Genomic DNA, 22,081 nt, shown 5'->3' with positions numbered 1-22,081 from the left:
TGACGTTGGAAATCAGATATTGCATGTGTAATCAAACATTGCATAGATGCAGAATAGGTTTCTGCTGGAGTTGCAAGTGTATGCAGAATATATTTTTTACTTATATCCATTTTCATCTCACAGCAGATTGGACAATGGCGCTAAAGATTGCAAGTGGTCATCAGGAATGGTTTTCATTATTTATTTTCCACATGGTTTCTATTATTTCTTTTAAAATGATAATTTGAATATTGAATTACTCAATATACCTAAAAATCATTGGGCCAGATGGACTGGCTCCTTTTATTTTTGCACTGGACCAGCATCAGACCAATAGGCTTGTTGCAATTCCACACCCTGCATATATATGTTTTTCCCCCCACAAAAAACCACACATATATGTGCACACACATGCACATGAACACACACACATAGGCACAAACAGCAAGGCTGATGCCAGGGAAGGTGGTGGGTAAGTCAAAGAAATGAGATGTTACAAAACAGTGCCAAGTTGTATTAAAGCAGTGCTGCTGATTTTAGCTATCATGATAGATGATTAAAGGGGGTAAGTAAAAAATATGAAATGTTAGAAAACAGTGACAACTTGTAGCAAAGTGTTGCTGCTAGTTTTAGCTACTGGCAATGTGACTATTTAATATTATTGGTAGATAATTTCAAATTACTATTCTTCTATTAGACACTGATCTTGTTTGAAATTTTTAGTTGAATGAGAACTAAATAATGCTGTATGGCATCTTCTCGTCAGCTTGTATTAATGAATACATTGTAAAATAGATACATTCAAGAAACTCAAGGCAGTGAAAACTGAGTATAAACTACAATTACAAGTTTAGATTTGATCAGGCCAAGTTTAAACTACAATTACAAGTTTAGATTTGATCAGACCAGGTATAAACTACAATTACAAGTTTAGATTTGATCAGGCCAGGTATAAACTACAATTACAAGTTTTGATATGATCTGGATGAGTATAAACTACAATTACAAGTTTAGATTTGATCAGACCAGGTATAAACTACAATTACAAGTTTTGATTTGATCAGGATGAGTATAAACTACAATTACAAGTTTTGATTTGATCTCGATGAGTATAAACTACAACTACAAGTTTAGATTTGATCTGGCCAAGTATAAACTACAATTACAAGTTTAGATTTGATCAGGATGAGTATAAACTACAATTACAAGTTTAGATTTGATCTGGATGAGTATAAACTACAATTACAAGTTTAGATTTGATTTGGATGAGTATAAACTACAATTACAAGTTTAGATTTGATCAGGCCAAGTATAAACTACAATTACAAGTTTAGATTTGATCAGGATGAGTATAAACTACAATTACAAGTTTAGATTTGATCTGGATGAGTATAAACTACAATTACAAGTTTAGATTTGATCTGGCCAAGTATAAACTACAATTACAAGTTTTAATTTGATCAGGATGAGTATAAACTACAATTACAAGTTTAGATTTGATCAGGATGAGTATAAACTATAATTACAAGTTTTGATTTGATCTGGATGAGTATAAACTACAATTACAAGTTTAGATTTGATCTGGATGAGTATAAGCTACAATTACAAGTTTAGATTTGATCGGGATGAGTATAAACTACAATTACAAGTTTAGATTTGATCAGGATGAGTATAAACTATAATTACAAGTTTAGATTTGATCGGGATGAGTATAAACTACAATTACAAGTTTAGATTTGATCGGGATGAGTATAAACTACAATTACAATTTTAGATTTGATCAGGATGAGTATAAACTACAATTACAAGTTTAGATTTGATCTGGATGAGTATAAACTACAATTACAAGTTTAGATTTGATCGGGATGAGTATAAACTACAATTACAATTTTAGATTTGATCAGGATGAGTATAAACTACAATTACAAATTTAGATTTGATCAGGATGAGTATAAACTATGATTACAAGTTTTCATTTGATCTGGATGAGTATAAACTATAATTACAAGTTTTGATTTGATCTGGATGAGTATAAACTACAATTACAAGTTTAGATTTGATCTGGATGAGTATAAACTACAATTACAAGTTTAGATTTGATCAGGCCAAGTATAAACTACAATTACAAGTTTAGATTTGATCAGGCCGAGTATAAACTACAATTACAAGTTTAGATTTGATCTGGATGAGTATAAACTACAATTGCAAGTTTAGATTTGATCAGGCCAAGTATAAACTACAATTACAAGTTTAGATTTGATCAGGCCAAGTATAAACTACAATTACAAGTTTAGATTTGATCAGGATGAGTAAAAACTACAATTGCAAGTTTAGATTTGATCAGGATGAGTATAAACTATAATTACAAGTTTTGATTTGATCAGGATGAGTATAAACTACAATTACAAGTTTAGATTTGATCTGGATGAGTATAAACTACAATTACAAGTTTTGATTTGATCAGGCCAAGTATAAACTACAATTACAAGTTCTGATTTGATCAGGATGAGTATAAACTATAATTACAAGATTAGATTTGATCTGGATGAGTATGAACTACAATTACAAGTTTAGATTTGATCTAGATGAGTATAAACTACAATTACAAGTTTAGATTTGATCTGGATGAGTATAAACTACAATTACAAGTTTTGATTTGATCAGGCCAAGTATAAACTACAATTACAAGTTTAGATTTGATCAGGATGAGTAAAAACTACAATTACAAGTTTTGATTTGATCAGGATGAATATAAACTACAATTACAAATTTATATTTGATCAGGCCGAGTATAAACTACAATTACAAGTTTAGATTTGATCTGGATGAGTAAAAACTACAATTACAAGTTTTGATTTGATCAGGATGAATATAAACTACAAGTTTATATTTGATCAGGCCAAGTATAAACTACAATTACAAGTTTAGATTTGATCAGGATGAGTATAAACTACAATTGCAAGTTTAGATTTGATCTGGATGAGTATAAACTACAATTACAAGTTTAGATTTGATCTGGATGAGTATAAACTACAATTACAAGTTTAGATTTGATCAGGCCAAGTATAAACTACAATTACAAGTTTAGATTTGATCAGGCCGAGTATAAACTACAATTACAAGTTTAGATTTGATCTGGATGAGTATAAACTACAATTACAAGTTTATATTTGATCAGGCCAAGTATAAACTACAATTACAAGTTTAGATTTGATCAGGATGAGTATAAACTGTAATTACAAGTTTTGATTTGATCTGGATGAGTATAAACTACAATTACAAGTTTAGATTTGATCTGGATGAGTATAAACTACAATTACAAGTTTAGATTTGATCTGGATGAGTATAAACTACAATTACAAGTTTTGATTTGATCAGGCCAAGTATAAACTACAATTACAAGTTTAGATTTGATCAGGATGAGTATAAACTATAATTACAAGTTTTGATTTGATCAGGATGAGTATAAACTACAATTACAAGTTTAGATTTGATCTGGATGAGTATAAACTACAATTACAAGTTTTGATTTGATCAGGCGAAGTATAAACTACAATTACAAGTTTTGATTTGATCACGATGAGTATAAACTATAATTATAAAATTAGATTTGATCTGGATGAGTATAAACTACAATTACAAGTTTAGATTTGATCTGGATGAGTATAAACTACAATTACAATTTTAGATTTGATCTGGCCAAGTATAAACTACAATTACAAGTTTAGATTTGATCAGGCCAGGTATAAACTACAATTACAAGTTTTGATATGATCTGGATGAGTATAAACTACAATTACAAGTTTAGATTTGATCAGACCAGGTATAAACTACAATTACAAGTTTTGATTTGATCAGGATGAGTATAAACTACAATTACAAGTTTAAATTTGATCTGGATGAGTATAAACTACAATTACAAGTTTAGATTTGATCTGGATGAGTATAAACTACAACTACAAGTTTAGATTTGATCAGGCCAAGTATAAACTACAATTACAAGTTTAGATTTGATCAGGATGAGTATAAACTACAATTACAAGTTTAGATTTGATCTGGATGAGTATAAACTACAATTACAAGTTTTGATTTGATCTGGATGAGTATAAACTACAATTACAAGTTTAGATTTGATTTGGATGAGTATAAACTACAATTACAAGTTTAGATTTGATCAGGCCAAGTATAAACTACAATTACAAGTTTAGATTTGATCAGGATGAGTATAAACTACAATTACAAGTTTAGATTTGATCTGGATGAGTATAAACTACAATTACAAGTTTAGATTTGATCTGGCCAAGTATAAACTACAATTACAAGTTTTAATTTGATCAGGATGAGTATAAACTGCAATTACAAGTTTAGATTTGATCAGGATGAGTATAAACTATAATTACAAGTTTTGATTTGATCTGGATGAGTATAAACTACAATTACAAGTTTAGATTTGATCTGGATGAGTATAAGCTACAATTACAAGTTTAGATTTGATCGGGATGAGTATAAACTACAATTACAAGTTTAGATTTGATCAGGATGAGTATAAACTACAATTACAAGTTTAGATTTGATCAGGATAAGTATAAACTATAATTACAAGTTTAGATTTGATCTGGATGAGTATAAACTACAATTACAAGTTTAGATTTGATCGGGATGAGTATAAACTACAATTACAAGTTTAGATTTGATCAGGATGAGTATAAACTACAATTACAAGTTTAGATTTGATCTGGATGAGTATAAACTACAATTACAAGTTTAGATTTGATCGGGATGAGTATAAACTACAATTACAATTTTAGATTTGATCAGGATGAGTATAAACTACAATTACAAGTTTAGATTTGATCAGGATGAGTATAAACTATAATTACAAGTTTTCATTTGATCTGGATGAGTATAAACTATAATTACAAGTTTTGATTTGATCTGGATGAGTATAAACTACAATTACAAGTTTAGATTTGATCGGGATGAGTATAAACTACAATTACAAGTTTAGATTTGATCAGGCCAAGTATAAACTACAATTACAAGTTTAGATTTGATCAGGATGAGTATAAACTACAATTACAAGTTTAGATTTGATCTGGCCAAGTATAAACTACAATTACAAGTTTTGATTTGATCAGGCTGAGTATAAACTACAATTGCAAGTTTAGATTTGATCAGGATGAGTATAAACTATAATTACAAGTTTTGATTTGATCTGGATGAGTATAAACTACAATTACAAGTTTAGATTTGATCTGGATGAGTATAAACTACAATTACAAGTTTAGATTTGATCTGGCCAAGTATAAACTACAATTACAAGTTTTGATTTGATCAGGCCAAGTATAAACTACAATTACAAGTTTAGATTTGATCAGGATGAGTATAAACTATAATTACAAGTTTTGATTTGATCAGGATGAGTATAAACTACAATTACAAGTTTAGATTTGATCTGGATGAGTATAAACTACAATTACAAGTTTTGATTTGATCAGGCCAAGTACAAACTACAATTACAAGTTTTGATTTGATCAGGATGAGTATAAACTATAATTACAAGTTTAGATTTGATCTGGATGAGTATAAACTACAATTACAAGTTTAGATTTGATCTGGATGAGTATAAACTACAATTACAAGTTTTGATTTGATCAGGATGAGTATAAACTACAATTACAAGTTTATATTTGATCTGGATGAGTATAAACTACAATTACAATTTTAGATTTGATCTGGCCAAGTATAAACTACAATTACAAGTTTAGATTTGATCAGGCCGAGTATAAACTACAATTACAAGTTTAGATTTGATCTGGATGAGTATAAACTACAATTACAAGTTTAGATTTGATCAGGCCAAGTATAAACTTCAATTACAAGTTTAGATTTGATCAGGCCAAGTATAAACTACAATTGCAAGTTTAGATTTGATCAGGCCAAGTATAAACTACGATTACAAGTTTAGATTTGATCAGGCCAAGTATAAACTACAATTACAAGTTTAGATTTGATCAGGATGAGTAAAAACTACAATTACAAGTTTTGATTTGATCAGGATGAATATAAACTACAATTACAAGTTTATATTTGATCAGGCTGAGTATAAACTACAATTACAAGTTTAGATATGATCAGGCCGTGTGTAAACTACAATTACAAGTTTTGATTTGATCTGGATGAATATAAACTACAATTACAAGTTTAGATTTGATCAGGCCGAGTATAAACTACAATTACAAGTTTAGATTTGATCAGGCCAAGTATAAACTACAATTACAAGTTTAGATTTGATCAGGATGAGTATAAACTACAATTGCAAGTTTAGATTTGATCAGGATGAGTATAAACTACAATTACAAGTTTTGATTTGATCTGGATGAGTATAAACTACAATTACAAGTTTTGATTTGATCAGGATGAGTATAAACTACAATTACAAGTTTTGATTTGATCTGGATGAGTATAAACTACAATTACAAGTTTTGATTTGATCTGGATGAGTATAAACTATAATTACAAGTTTTGATTTGATCAGGATGAGTATAAACTACAGTTACAAGTTTTAGATTTGATCTGGATGAGTATAAACTACAATTACAAGTTTTGATTTGATCTGGATGAGTATAATCTATAATTACAAGTTTAGATTTGATCAGGATGAGTATAAACTACAATTACAAGTTTAGATTTGATCTGGCCAAGTATAAACTACAATTACAAGTTTGATCTGGATGAGTATAAACTACAATTACAAGTTTAGATTTGATCAGGATGAGTATAAACTATAATTACAAGTTTTGATTTGATCTGGATGAGTATAAACTACAATTACAATTTTAGATTTGATCAGGCCATGTATAAACTACAATTACAAGTTTTGATTTGATCATAATGAGTATAAACTACAATTACAAATTTAGATTTGATCAGGCCAAGTATAAACTACAATTACAAGTTTAGATTTGACCAGATCTTGCATGCAATTGGCTGAACCTGTTGAGACAATTTTTTGATTTGGTTTTGATCAAACTTGTATCTGGCTAGCTGAGTTTTGTACCACTGTGGAGACCATATTTCTGATCATAGCCAAGATGTTGGAAACGTATGAGACATATCAGTGCATATTAATGTGGTAATCTTGTATTTGATTCACTGAGCTTTTTGATCTGAAGATTGCATTTCAATTTGATTTTGCTCCAACTTGGTAATCAAGTTTATATTATTATATTCTTTGATAGTTTCTGTAACCACTGGCATCTGCAAATGATAATGAGACAGATGAATTTGCATCTCATCGGCTGACCTATCTGGAGCTAACAAATCAATTTATCATTCAATCTTGATAAACCTTTGTAAATAGATTTATGTCATCAAATCTTTGATGATGTTGACTAAAAGCATGTGACTAAGATTACTAGCTAAGCTTCTATCTATAGAATTTGTGTCAGACTATAGTAAAATAGGTTAAACTGACATGAGGAAACGTTAGGGAGATAGTTTTCATAGGTTGTGTTCTTACAATTGTACATTTCAGCTATTCTGGTTAATGATTGGTCACCTGTTAAGTTACATAATCCATGTGAGTGTCAGCTTGGACCTTTTTTCTTTTTTACCATCCTTCATCTTTGTTTGGGTTTGTCAAGACTTTCAGATGGCTTCATACTCACATTGATGCTAATAAGTGAGAAAAAAAAAAAAACTGGAGGAAACAGACTACTTGTTCATTAAATTGTACAAAATCATTTTTCCCAGTAGAGTCTCAGTCTCCTTAAGGGATTCTTGATTTTAAAATAATACGTGTGACTATTGAAGAATCACTAGAAATTGTAGTGGTAAACAAAATAAAGTGTTATATATAAAATAAATAGATTTTCTTTAGCTTCCCTGTTAGGCCAAGTGAGGTCCTGTTATATTCCAAAAGTCATCTGTCTTATTTCCTTATTTTTCTCAGATGATAAATAATATGCAAGCTGTTGAATATCACCTTAAGATTTGCTATAAAAAGTGTTCAGAAAGTGAACAAAGCAGGTTCACACTTCGAAACATTTTTGCTGATTACATGGAATTTACAATGACTTACACCTAGGGGCTTAAACTTGAGTAACAAGACAAGGCAAAACCAACATGCATTCAATTTTCAAAAATATAAATTTATTAAAATAAAATATAAAATCAAACCAAGTGAACAAATGAAAAATAATTTACAGTTTATGAATTCCTATAATGTTACCCTAAATTGTACTAACAATTTCCTTCTAATCTGGAAACTATGCAAAGGAATTCTGAATGATGGCTCTAATGTGTTTATGTCCTACCATGATAACACCACTGAAGAATCACAGTTCTGCAGAATCCAAATGATTTTATTTTAATATAATACCATGAATGTAGAATATCACTGTAGTCCTTGAAAGTTTTACTTAATCTGAAAGAATTAAATTATAAAGTCATTGAATGATTTCACATGATCTGATTAGTATTTACTGTTTAAATTAAAGATTTTCCACTCTGTTGGATCCAACAAACAAATATTATAAATAAATCACTATTTCTTCTCAGTGACTGTTACAATGCTGGTACAGTATAGACTGCAGAATAAATACATGGCACATGTATTCTCAATATACAGTCTCAAAATGTGCAGCAAATCAATGCTCTAACCACTAGGCCACAAAGAAAAATTGAATAAATGACACAGATATCTGAAACCATGACACCAAACTCTTTTCTTTGATGATTCTCTTATCCCAGTTAGAGAGGAGACTCAGTTTTTAGGCTTTTATTTGACAATCAACTAATTTTCATTCTGCATGTTAGATACCTCAGGTCAAACACAGATTGGTGGACACACCTTAAGGTCTTATTACATCTGTATACCGTAGTTTCTAAACTTGCCTATAACAAAATTGTGTTCATATCAGCTTGCATCTGCTTGATCTGACACACAAGCAGGGGAGCGTTTGGAACTTCCCATTCAGAAAGTCACTTTCTGTAGGCGAATGAACCAACACATTATCTCCCTTGAATGAAATTGGCTGTTTGTTATGTTACCAAAATGTTCATATTATGATGTAGTCTCTAGGCCTAAATATCAAAGATTATAGGCTATTTGGTATATTACCAAAATGTCTATATTATGATGTAGTCTCTAGGCCTGAATATCAAAGCTTGTAGGCTATTTGGTATATTACCAAAATGTCCAATTATGACATAGTCTTTAGGCCTAAATATCAAAGCTTGTAGGCTATTTGGAATATTACCAAAATATCCATATATGATGTAGTCTCTAGGCCTAAATATCAAAGCTTGTAGGCTATTTGGAATATTACCAAAATATCCATATATGATGTAGTCTCTAGGCAAAAATATCAAAGCTTGTAGGCTATTTGGTATATTACCAAAATGTCCATATTATGATGTAGTCTCTAGGCCTAAATATCAAAGATTATAGGCTATTTGGTATATTACCAAAATGTCCATATTATGATGTAGTCTCTAGGCCTAAATATCAAAGCTTGTAGGCTATTAGGTATATTACCAAAATGTCCAATTATGACATAGTCTTTAGGCCTAAATATCAAAGCTTGTAGGCTATTTGGAATATTACCAAAATATCCATATATGATGTAGTCTCTAGGCCTAAATATCAAAGCTTATAAGCTATTTGGTATATTACCGAAATGTCCATATTATGATGTAGTCTCTAGGCCTAAATATCAAAGCTTGTAGGCAATTTGGCATATTACCAAAATGTCCATATATGACATAGTCTTTAGGCCTAAATATCAAAGCTCATAGGCAATTTGGTATATTACCAAAATGTCCATATATGACATAGTCTTTAGGCCTAAATATCAAAGCTTATAGGCAATTTGGTATATTACCAAAATGTCCATATTATGATGTAGTCTTTAGGCCTAAATATCAAAGCTTGTAGGCTATTTGGTATATTATCAAAATGTCCATATTATGATGTAGTCTTTAGGCCTAAATATCAAAGCTTGTAGGCTATTTGGTATATTGCCAAAATGTCCATATATGACATAATCTTTAGGCCTAAATATCAAAACTTGTAGGCTATTTGGAATATTACCAAAATGTCCATATATGATGTAGTCTCTAGGCCTAAATATCAATGCTTGTAGGCATTTTGATATATTACCAAAATATCCATATATGATGTAGTCTCTAGGCCTAAAGATCAAAGCTTGTAGGCTTTTTGGTATATTATCAACATGTCCATTTAAATAACACACAATTCATAGGTTCAGTATAAACTTTATTGTAAATATAAACAATCTTTGGCATAATGGGAGAAAATCCTGTCACAGCACACTGCACCAGCCGAGCTCTTAATTGTTTCTATAAGAATACCCCAGGAAGAGAGACTTGGGTTTTTATATAAAGTGGTGGTCAACACATTTATTCATTTCTATCTTAAAATCATTTCAGTTGTGTTCAGAACTGATATAATTTGAGAGGAATCATTTATTATAAATTCATTCACTGGCATTACAAAGTGTTCATGGACATTTGGGACTAAATCACTATTTAGGGATTATTATGAATTCATTCAAAGACATTTTGGATTCTAACATTGTGATAAATCAAGACTCTTGGTAATCAACCTATTCAAGACTATTGGCACATCAGCAAATTCAGTATTGGAATTCATTCAGAACACTCCATACTTTTAGTGATAGAGCATTTAGGATTATTTGGAATTTAATTCACAATGCTGTAAGTTCCTCTTAAATTTTCACTATGTAACTTGGAGAAAGAAATTTATTTGTTGATTTTAATAAAATTGTTGCTTTTGCTTCTTTCTATTACTAAGCTATATACCATGGAGTTGTAATACTGTTGTGAGTTAGGTGTATTGTGGCATTGCACATCCATCTGTATATATATATATATATATATATATATATATATATATATATATATATATATATATATATCTGTCTGACATACACAGGTTTATCAGTCTGTATATATATATATGTCTGACATACATAGGTTTCTTTAGAAATTAACTGATCACTTATTAAAATTATTCACAGGCAGTGGATTGTCCTTGATTGTTGGACTGGACAAGGAAACTGTTTGCTGCAAATGGTGTATATAATAATATGATTACAAAAAACAAACACCATGAAATATGAAAACATAAAAACATGCTGAAAATATTTAAGGTATGAAACATTATTAGGGCTTCATGTTTGTTCTTGCAATCAAAATAGGTGAGTTCTAAGAGCATTTGTGTAAAAAAAAACTATACGAACAGTTAAATTGTATATATATATATATATATATATATATATATATATATAAGTGACATACATAGTTTTCTTTATAAATTAACTGATATCCTAAATTATTCACAGGCTGAGGATTGTCCCCAGTTGTTGGACAGCAGAGGGAAACTGTTTGCTGCAAATGGTGTAATTTCTAATTACAGTTTAAGTGCAAAGAATCTGCCTGTAAGTACTGCAATGTTAAGAGTATGCATAGTAATTCAATGTTTTATTAGCCTGTCAAGCTGGAAGGTAAGGAGACTTTATTAATGGTATACAGGTAGTTTCAAATAGTTTGCAAGCTACCTGTACATGTTTATGTGCCAGATGTTATGACTGCAGTTCCAGCTGTGTGGTTGATTTCTACTATGGCTAGTAATGTAAGATAAACAAAAGCTAGTTTTGTGGTTGCCAAGCAACTGTGCCATCAATGTAGAGTCAGAAAGTTCAAAGATTCCAAGGTGTAGAAAAAACGCAAAACTTACTGTAATGGCATGACAATCTAATCTAGTAATTTATGTGTGGATTCAAGCATGCATACCAAATTTCATTCATTGATGAGCATACAGACAGAAGCAAAACATGATCCCCCCCACTTCATCTACTGAATTGGGAGGCTATAAAGTTGTTATGTCTAGGGGTTTAAACTAAGTAACAAGACAAGGTAAAACCCAGCTAGCTATCAATTTTCCAGAATATAAATTTATTTCCATAAAATATAAAATCTTAAAAAGTGGAAGAATTACAGTGTATGAATTCCTAGAAAATTATCCTAAATGTTCTATCATTTTCACTTTAATCCAGAAATGATCCAAAGGATTTCCAAATACAATATCTAATGTGCTAATGTGTTAGCACCAATGAAGAATCATCTGGATTCATGCTGGTCCTGGAATCCTGGAAAAGTTAGGGAATTAAGAAAGTAAATTTTAAGGGCTTTGAAATATCATAGGATTTCTCAAAACCTTGCAAAGTTATGGTAAAGTCATGGAATTTCTGATAATGGAGTTTAAAATTTGTATATCTGTTTATTGCATAGAATGCAGAGCTCCTGTTTCGAACATGACACAATTATGATCAATATTTTGGTCCTTGACTTTTGTGAAATAGCCCTGGAAACGTTTTGGAAAACTCATGGAATTTGTTTCTGTTAAGTCTGCAGGTACTCTGAATTAATTTTAAGTCCAAAATGGTTTTACTTCAAGGTAAATCCCATGAAAGTAGAATATCACAGATGGCCTTGAATAATTTCACAATAGTCCAGCAAGGTACCGTGTTTAGAATTTTTAAAAATTCCTCTCTGCAATTGTAATGAACATATTAAAAATAAATTGCAATTCCTGTTATCTCTTAAAAGGCTGATTATAACTAAGGAATGATAACATGTTGCTTTAATTTTCTTATATAGCCACCTTATGCATCTCAAATAAACAAATCTGAATCACTTGAAAAGATTCCTTAACACTTAAATCATTTTATTGTCAAATATATTAATGGTCATGGTCTGACCATTATTAATTATTGAGACAATCAAATGTTAGGGCACATATGATATATCTATAGTAAAGATACTCTTCTATGATCATGTCATGTTTTCATGACCTGCATTCAAACTAATTCTTGGCATACTTTGACTGAAATAGTTGTTGACCTCACCTTGGCAATTTGCTTTGATTTATGAATGGAAATTTCACAACATACAGTACATGTACTTTTACTAAAATACAAGCCAGCCACTGAATTAAAGAATTAAAATATCAATGTCATAAACCCAAATGACTTAAATAATACTATATTTTAAAATAATATATGACAGAGATAACTCATCCAAGTATGACTATAGTAATTGTCAAGAAAAGGAATAAGGGTCTTATGATTTGAAGGATGATTTAATAGCAGTAGTCCACTATCTGTTCTTATGTGTTTTTTCTTTGTCAAGTGCTAGTCACCAGTCCAAGGTCAAGTTCATCCAGTTAGTAATTTGAGGCCTAGAACAAAATTAAACATTCTGATGCCTTAGTTGCTTCAACCATTCAGAATATTGTCCTTTGTGGGGGGTGGGGCGGCAGGTGCACCTTCACTGGTCATTTGTATCATTTTAGCTCACCTGGATGTTTGCTTGATATTACCCGTAGTTCACTGTACATTCAACACTGCTCACCCCACTGGGCGATCGAGCTGTGCTCTGATCACTAATTGTTTATTAATCAGTCACCTGGCAGATAACTAGGCACCTGCTACCAGGCTTTGTCTACCAGACACTGAACATAGGACTAACATCATTGACCTACCAGCCCCAGTATTTAATGGTTTGTCAGTCCAATTGAGATGTTGGGAATGGAACAACTGGTAACATATTAATTTCACGGCTTTGACTAGAGAGGACCTGCCTCATCTAGGGAAAGACAAACATGGCAACCCTTATGATTTTGTTATAAAGCTCACTGAAATGACTCTGAACCTCTGGAGAATGGAGGCAAAAGCTTTTTAAAAAATCTTGATCTTGACTTGTCTGGGTTTTCTGGATCCAGAATTTAGACTCAGTGGAGTTGGTTTGGGTAATGGGTCTGGGTTACTTTACAAGATGTACCCAAGATGGTTTAATTCATTCATGTTCAGTAGACCACTTGCATGATCATGCTTTTGGACCATTGTAAAGTTAGGATGTTTCCCTAACCAACTCCACCAAATAACTGTATTTTTGCTACATTTGCCTCTGTTGTCTAGGTCAATAGTTTAAGGTCATCATTTCAGCAAGCCTTATGTGCCCCAGATAGTTTAATTCACTCATGTTTTTGTAGACCACATTGCAAAATCTGGAAATATAGTCCTTCAGAAAAAAAACATGAAGGTTAAGAGGGCAATCAGCCATTTAAAAAATCTTGACAATATGCACAGAAGTATAAAAATTCCCCAATATTCAGATAATTGACCATGCTTGTGAAAAAGCCGGAAAGGTGACAGTTACATTCATTGGACATAATGTTGTGTATAGATTTGAGTATTGCTCACAGCAGGTTAACATGATTCTACATGTCTGTCGCATGATGCCCCAGTGCTAGACATTAATATAAACTGTCACACTGCAGACATTATAGCAATATGACTGGGAAATCGTTAAAGCTACCTTAAAAATCAGAATCACACACACACACACTTTGTTAATCCAACCAGCTATTCTAAAGGGCATAGTGCAGAATTCAACACAAGGTCAGATAATGACCAGACAGCAGAGGGGTTGTCAGTTTCTTTCTTTCTTCCACTTTGCTGCCAATTTTTTCAGTGATAGCAAAATGGTGCCTGATTGGCCAATCAATCCTTCTATCCATCATTAGGAGTGTGTCAGGTGGAGATATTGAAAGGCACATTGACTTATATTCCAGTCAAAACACTTGAAGTGATAGTACTTTAGTTTTAACCCTGGTTACCATAGCTTCAAATATGTATCTCTTTGCAGCAGGGACCTTTATCCCTTTGTAGGAGAAGTCTATTCTTGTAGTCGTATTGCAGAGACTTTTGGAGGATATCACATAGAGAGACAGTTGATATCAATGGCACTTTCAGTGAAATGTTACAACCTCCTTAGGAAACCTGGCTTAAATACTTAAAGATTTTGCTAGAATACATAAACACCTGTTGAGGGTATCTCCACTGCTTAATTTCTGTAGTTGCCTCTCAGGATGTTAGAAATCAACAGCTCCAGTTCATATTGGACTTCTACATTACGGTTCATCCTCAGCTGATAGGATCTCCCCACCCACCATGTGGCAACAGCGTTCATAGTTCAGTGATCTCTGCACTACTGGTTTGGAGTTATTGATGTAGAAGAGTTCTATTGACACAGCACATATGTTCTCTCCTTCACAACAATGCTCAGATTCGTCACCTTTCATCATCGCTCGAATCAAGATTAGTTTGTAAGCACTATTTCAGACTGCATTGCAAGGCTAGAAGGCAGTTGACTTCCATGGTTGATGATGCCAAGTAGAGAGAATTCCACAATGACCTTATGCGTGATGATAGATTGCTCTGTCTACCAAATCACGTGACATGACTCCCAGCTAACCTCAGACAAACATGCAGTATTGGGCAAAGAAATATGTTTCATCTTAAGTGATATATTTATTGAAAATGATGTGTATTATTCTTAAAAATGTAAAATTTCAAAGTTGCATAAATTAAACTGACATAAACAATATTTATATTTGTTGTTCAAGATCGTATAGTAATAACCTAAGTGTTTTATTCCAGTAAATAATAAAAATAAATTGTAAAGCTGCTTGAGAACATATTCATGTACAAGGAAATTCGCTCCAAAAGATGCTAATGTATTTAGCATATAATCTTATCCTTATTAATTTTATCTGGCTTATGTTCATGATGCCTTGGAGGTAAATGAATTAAACATTAATAACAAAATCATAAATAATTGCTGTTTAGAAGTATACTGTTGCACATAATAATTTTCAAGTTATTCTATGTTCATCAGATGGAATTATGATTATTGATGTCTGTTGATGTAAACATGTAAATGCATGCTTAATATAGTGAAAAGATAATTATCTGAAACCATTGTTTTTCTATTTCTTTATTATTATATTTTTGTATCCCCACCCCTCCTTCAGCCCAATGAAAATGTAGTCACTCAAGTGCCTGAAAAGATCAGGACAACAAATCATTGTTTTGGTGAAAAGCCAACATTAAAGTGTACATTTTTAAACTATAAAATATTGCAGTCTGGGGTTTGGTTGATTGATTGATTGATTTATTATATTTTTACTGCGCATCAGCACGATTAGGCTATTGAGTGGCATACAAAAGGTTATAACTAGGTTTTTTTAAAAGTGATAAAGGTGTTTGGTGCTTCCAATATAAGAAAAATAATATACATGAAAGCCTGAAAGTTGGGAGGTTCTCAACCCATATTCTAGAAACGTTTATTTTCACATATATTTTTCAATTTCAATTCTTTTGTTTTCCTTCAAGCCATTGATGGGACATGTTTTTCCACATACTTTTATTCAAACAAACGTTGTAATTGCCATCAGTAGTTTCCATATTCAGCTAATCGTACAAACAACCACAAATAAAGTCTTTATCTATTGAAGTTTTGCCTGTGTTTTGGGAAAAGAATAAATCTAATTCCTCCATTTAGGCGATCTGGTTATTGACAGTCAGAATTACAAAGCTCCACTGCCTTCTCTTTACCCTTGTCAATTGAGAAATCAACAAATCATTGTAAAAATTGTAAATACTTATCATAATTCATTATTGCCACAAGAAGCTTGTTGGATGAAATGCAGATGTAAGCAATGCCTAGAGGTGTGTCTAATTTATGCTCACTGATTGGTTAATTGATTGGTATGATTAACAAGTGGCAGTAGGTCAATTGTTGCAGGATGCAGCACATTGGTTCGATATGCCAATGCAGATTTTTTCTTTTCTTTCTGAAGAATTTATTATTGGTTGTATATCAACCTGTCCAATATCTTAAGTTCTCTTTAGGGGCTTCAAAGACTAATCTCTTACTAATTAAATCCCAGGTGGTGAAATATTTTATATGTTGTTTGGTAATTGTCTGACATCAGCCTTGTTTTCCTGCCCAAAAGTTATTTTGTAATCTCTAGTCACAATTGCTCTGTGTTGGGATTAATCATGGTGGACTTTTTCACCCATCAGTCTTATGTTTCTATTTGGCTTAATCATCATAAGGGAAACATTTGTCACATTTTCCAGATAGGAGGTACCTCTGATAATCTATTAGCCAGCATCTCTGTGTGTATTATTTTGTCAAAAGAGCTCGTCAAGCTCTTGAAGATCATTTATTTATTCACATGAGGTTAGGGATATTTGGCTTAATCACCATGAGGGGAAAAAATGTCACATTTTTCTGATATGAGGTACCTCTCATACTGTATCAACGTGCATCTTTGTGAAAAAGAGCTTGTCATGCTCTTGAAGAACTGAGGTTACAGATATTGCTGCATGATTCTTAATAATTATTTTCTTGATGATGTCATGGAAGCTGCCTTCTAGCAACCCACTCTGCCTTCTTTTTCATATGGTCTTCATTTATGTTTGCATGAGAGTGATGGAATTTATTCATTAGACCCTGGTTGATAAACTGGAAAGTTTTGAGATTTTTACCTTATATCCATATACACCTTGCACTTGATAACTTGTACACAACGTGATCCAAAACAGTGAGGGTGTGAGTTACTGAGAGACCTTAAAAAATGTTAAGATGGTGATACCCTCTGCACTGGACTTGGAGAAAACCCAGCACATGGCATGTTGGCTGGTTGGGAAGTGAGTCTGTTTATTGACTGAATCAAGTTGCACATTTTTGTCAATAAAGAGATTTTTTTTCAAACGAAGTTGTTCCTATATTAATATGTAAATTGCCTTTATTTTCAAGATACTCAAATTGTGAGAGATCATTAACAACATTACTCATGTAGGTTACAATAGCCATCACATGTTTGTGAAGCATTGTGTAATTCATTCACTGCTTTTGTTGTTGATTCACAACAAAATATGATTTATTTTGTAAATATTACTATTAGTAAGACATTGATTCTTTTGATTTGATTGATATTAATAGCAAAACTTCCTTTTGTCCTTGAGGAAATATCTGAGTGCTAATTAAGGAATTTTGCATTCATTTCAATCTATTGAACTCACTTTTTATAATGAACTATATCTGTAAAACGAAGCTTTTTATTGTTGTTTTTGTTGTTGTTCTAGGGTTTAACGCCATTTTTCAGCACAAGATAGGCTATACATGGCGGCCAGTATAACTGGTGGAGGAAGAGCCCAGGAAAACCCAGGGAAGAACCACCGACCCAAGCTTTTTATTAACCAAGTACTCATTTCACTTCATTACCTTGCTATCTTTGATAATATTTGCAAATTACTTGGCTAATAGAAGGTAGTATGTTGTTGTTGTTGTTGTTGTTGTTATTGGGTTGGTTTTAACACCATTTTTCAGTGCATGATAGGCTATGCATGGTGGATGGACAACCTGGAAAAATCCTGGTAAGAACTACTGACCCATGGGAAGCTATTGGCAAGTTTTCTCACATACCCACATTTTCCAAGCCTGAGACTCAAATCCATGCAGGTGTCTATGTGAGATTGCAGTGATCATTAAAGACAAGAGCTTTAGACCACTTGGCCACTCAGGCCCCCATTGAAGGTAGTTTAATTATATTACATAAATAATAATATTATAACAGTGTTTGGTTGATTAATTAAAAAGAGATTAACTGACACACAGCTGTTATGCAGGTAGGATTTGCCATGTCTTAACTTTTGTTTCATTCCACCTCTTTTATCTGATTTGATAGAAAAACATATTTAATAGCAGTAATACCTTACCCATGGCTATTGTTTAGCTTTGGCATGGAAAAGAAACAGTTAAACAATAGCCTTGGATAGGTATTGCATAACTGAAATTAGTTCTACCCCCCACAAAAAAACTACATTTTAATAGAAGCAGTAGCTTAACCATGGCTATTGTTTAGCTGTTTCTTTTTGTGCCAAAGCTGAACAATAGCCTTGGGTAAGTATTGCATAATTAAAACTAGTTTTACCCCCCCCCAAAAAAATACTACATAGTAACATGATAATACGAAGCTGGTCTGGATTTAATTTAGTGCCAACAAAACAGATACTTCCGCTAGTCAAAGATCAAAACACAGCTTGCACTGTATTAGGTTCTTGCCAAAATGTTTGTTGACATAGTTGTGATGGTTGATTGATATTTATCATGTTTAAATACAAGAGGTCATATTACATTTATGATGTTTACACTGAACTCGATTTAAAAGATAGAGCTACACATGAATTTCACATGACAAATTGTATTAGGCTGGTATTTATTTATTACAATGTTGCCATCAGTAGGCATGAGTGACATGATCAAAATTTCACAGAATATTGTTGTTATTTACAGTGTACTGAGAATGTTAATTAGAAAAAAAAATAATATACATATAATTTCTTATTAAAAGATATGAATTTCAGGATGCTCTAATTAAAATTTCCAGATACTGACCACTACTTTCAATGATAAAATGTTCAATGTCTCAGGACATTTACCAGTTTTTACCTTTATTTTCTTCATGTTCAACAGATGGGGGCAATTTTGTTTGTATTTTCTGGTAAAAATGGAATCCACACCTGTTTCCACATTATAAGTGAGGTCACGAGTTATCTGGGACATGAGTTAGTGAGGTGTTGGTGTATATACTTTCTGGGCATGAAAAGACAAATTTATATCATAGAGCTGACTTTTGTAATGTGATCCATCCTGTCCCCAAAGGTCTATTCCCCAAGGACACTATTGACCTATAACTATGTAATACTTATTATCACGAAAAATGATTGCACATACTCAGCTGATATTTGCCTCCTGGGCAGTCCTTAGCATCAGAGACCTACTCAAGAGACTCTTAACATCAGAGACCTACCCAAGAGACTCTTAGCATCAGAGACCTACCCAAGAGACTCTCAGCATCAGAGATCTACCCAAGAAACTCTCAGCATCAGAGACCTACCTAAGAGACTCTTAGTATCAGAGACCTACCCAAAAGACTCTTAGCATCAGAGACCTACCCAAGAGACTATTAGCATCAGAGACCTACCCAAGAGACTCAGAATTGGGGGTCACAATCAGGAGTGGAAATCTTGGGGATACATGTTTTATAAAGATAGAATTAGAGTTTTTCTTTGTCTCTAATTTAGATATAAAAGTGGTAATAATGTTATAGTGTCCAAAGCTTTGGTTAACAATGGTAATGTATGTGTGTCATCAAAATGGCTAAAGGAGAAAGAGTGAAATATAATAACTTGTAATGTTACATATATTCTTAGGACTAGAAATTAAGTCTATGGCTCAACAAGAAAAAAAAATATGTGCTGTGGCTGCTTAGTGTTGTTGATATAATAATATTATTATTAGTAGTAGTAGTAATAGTAGTAGAGATTTTAGTTCTGTTGGATTTCATTTAACATATGAAAATGGTTATAAATAGTACTTTTCTTGTTTAGTTTAAATAATCCAAATTGTATTTAAGGTCCCTTTTTAAAACTCTTTTCCAGGATGTTGGAAACTATATATGTAATGTACATGGTAGTCCAGACTTTACAGCTGTCATCAACAGAACAAACATGCTGGTAGCATGCCAAATCTATGTAAGTACTAAAACAAAATGGGCAAGATGGTAAATAGAGACAGATGATGTTCGTCTGTGTCTTTTTTGCTGTGTGGGAAGACAATGACATTACACTTTAACAGGACATTCACATTTTCATCAAAATTGGAAAATTATTTAAATTAAGATGCATGACTGAGAAAATACTTTGGAATACACTTGTTTAACAAACTCTTTGATTTGCCTGCCTTTTAATGTAATATAGAAAATATATTAACCATAAATCTAGTTCATCACCATCTACAGTTACCAAACATTGTGGGTGTCTTGCTTGTGAAGTAATGAATATTCTTGTTGATTTTGGTTACAAAGATAAATAGTTTCTGTACAATTACTGTAGTTGTCCACCATCGACAGTTACCTAACTTTGTGCCTGGCTTACCATATAGGATATTATTTAGGGGTTCAAAATGTCAAAGCCAGGGTCAGTGTAAATCAAAGAAGGAATATACTATTTTCACAATAACATTAGTTTTGCATCACATACTTAGCCCAAATGTTTGTGGATGACTTGCACTTGAGGTAAGGAAGAACCTTATTGATTGTGGGAGTGGGGAGAAAGTGTCAGAGGCAAAGGTCACTGTCACTGTGTCTGAAAAAAAAATGGTTTCTGCACAGTAACATGTTCTGCTTCACCAACCTGGACCAAATTTTGAGGAGTGCTTGCACATTAAATAAGGAACAAATGATATTGGTTTTTATTTCAAACGTCGCGGTCACTACACAATGACTAGTTCTGCATCATCTACATCTGCCAAACATTGTGATCGCTTGCACTAGAGCTAATTCACAAACCAAAATCACACTGGCAGAAAGGTTGCGGCAAGCTTATGATATAATGGACTGCTCCGGTGGTCTTGTGGTTCGAGCATCTGCCTTGGATGCAGGAGGTTGCAGGTTTGAACCCTGGCTGAGTCCTACCAACTACTTAAAAAAGTGATACAAATAGCTGCTGTGCTAGGTGCTCAGCATTAAGAGGTTAGTTAGGACTGGTAAGCCTGGTGTCAGGATATTGTGGCTTGGTGGGACATTATGTTACATGTCTGTGGCATTATGCACCAGTGCTAGACATCACTTTAAACTGCCACACTGCAGACATCGTAGTGATAAGACTGAAAAATTGTTAAAGCTACATTAAAAACCCAAATCACACATAAGGCTTTGATAAACATGTCTGATGTTATGAAGCATATAAAAGATGTGTGTACAATCTTGTACAAGCAAATGCAGGCTTGGTCAAGCTAGCTGGATATAGTTGCAAACTTGTGCAAAGTAAAAATAGCTTGCACCTTGCTTCTTGATATGTCCTCTTGCTTGTGCAAGCTTGGTGCAACCACTCACATGCTTGCAGGGTATATATAAAACTTTCTGCAAAGTTTTGTAAGCTTGCAGTGAATGAATAAAGTTAAATCCATTTTGAACACTGAATTTAGCTGAATGTTTCGACTGAATAAAATTGGTTTCCACTGCACTGCTGCTATAAAAATGTTATTTATTCATTAAATATACATTATACAGGTAGGTCAAGGAATATGGAACCTTCTCAGAATTTAGTAAGTTATAATTTCCCTTTGCAATCCCACA

At 32.4% G+C, this 22,081-nt stretch overlaps 1 protein-coding gene across 1 annotated transcript in view; it reads left to right on the top strand.

Moving 5' to 3' along the window:
• The window catches only part of LOC149788899 (plexin-A1-like), a 336,630-nt gene that overhangs the window by 133,338 nt on the left and 181,211 nt on the right, over positions 1 to 22,081 (top strand). Inside the window, exons 11-12 of the mRNA XM_089975025.1 lie at positions 11,370 to 11,465; positions 20,385 to 20,477. Of these exons, the coding sequence (XP_089831151.1) occupies positions 11,370 to 11,465; positions 20,385 to 20,477 (189 nt within the window). The remainder of the gene's footprint in view (positions 1 to 11,369; positions 11,466 to 20,384; positions 20,478 to 22,081) is intronic.

The sequence above is a fragment of the Sinohyriopsis cumingii genome, chromosome 11 (assembly GCF_028554795.1).
Source record: "Sinohyriopsis cumingii isolate HCF-2022 chromosome 11, ASM2855479v2, whole genome shotgun sequence".
Lineage (NCBI taxonomy): Eukaryota > Metazoa > Mollusca > Bivalvia > Unionida > Unionidae > Sinohyriopsis > Sinohyriopsis cumingii.
This window is presented reverse-complemented; position numbering and strand designations above follow the sequence as displayed.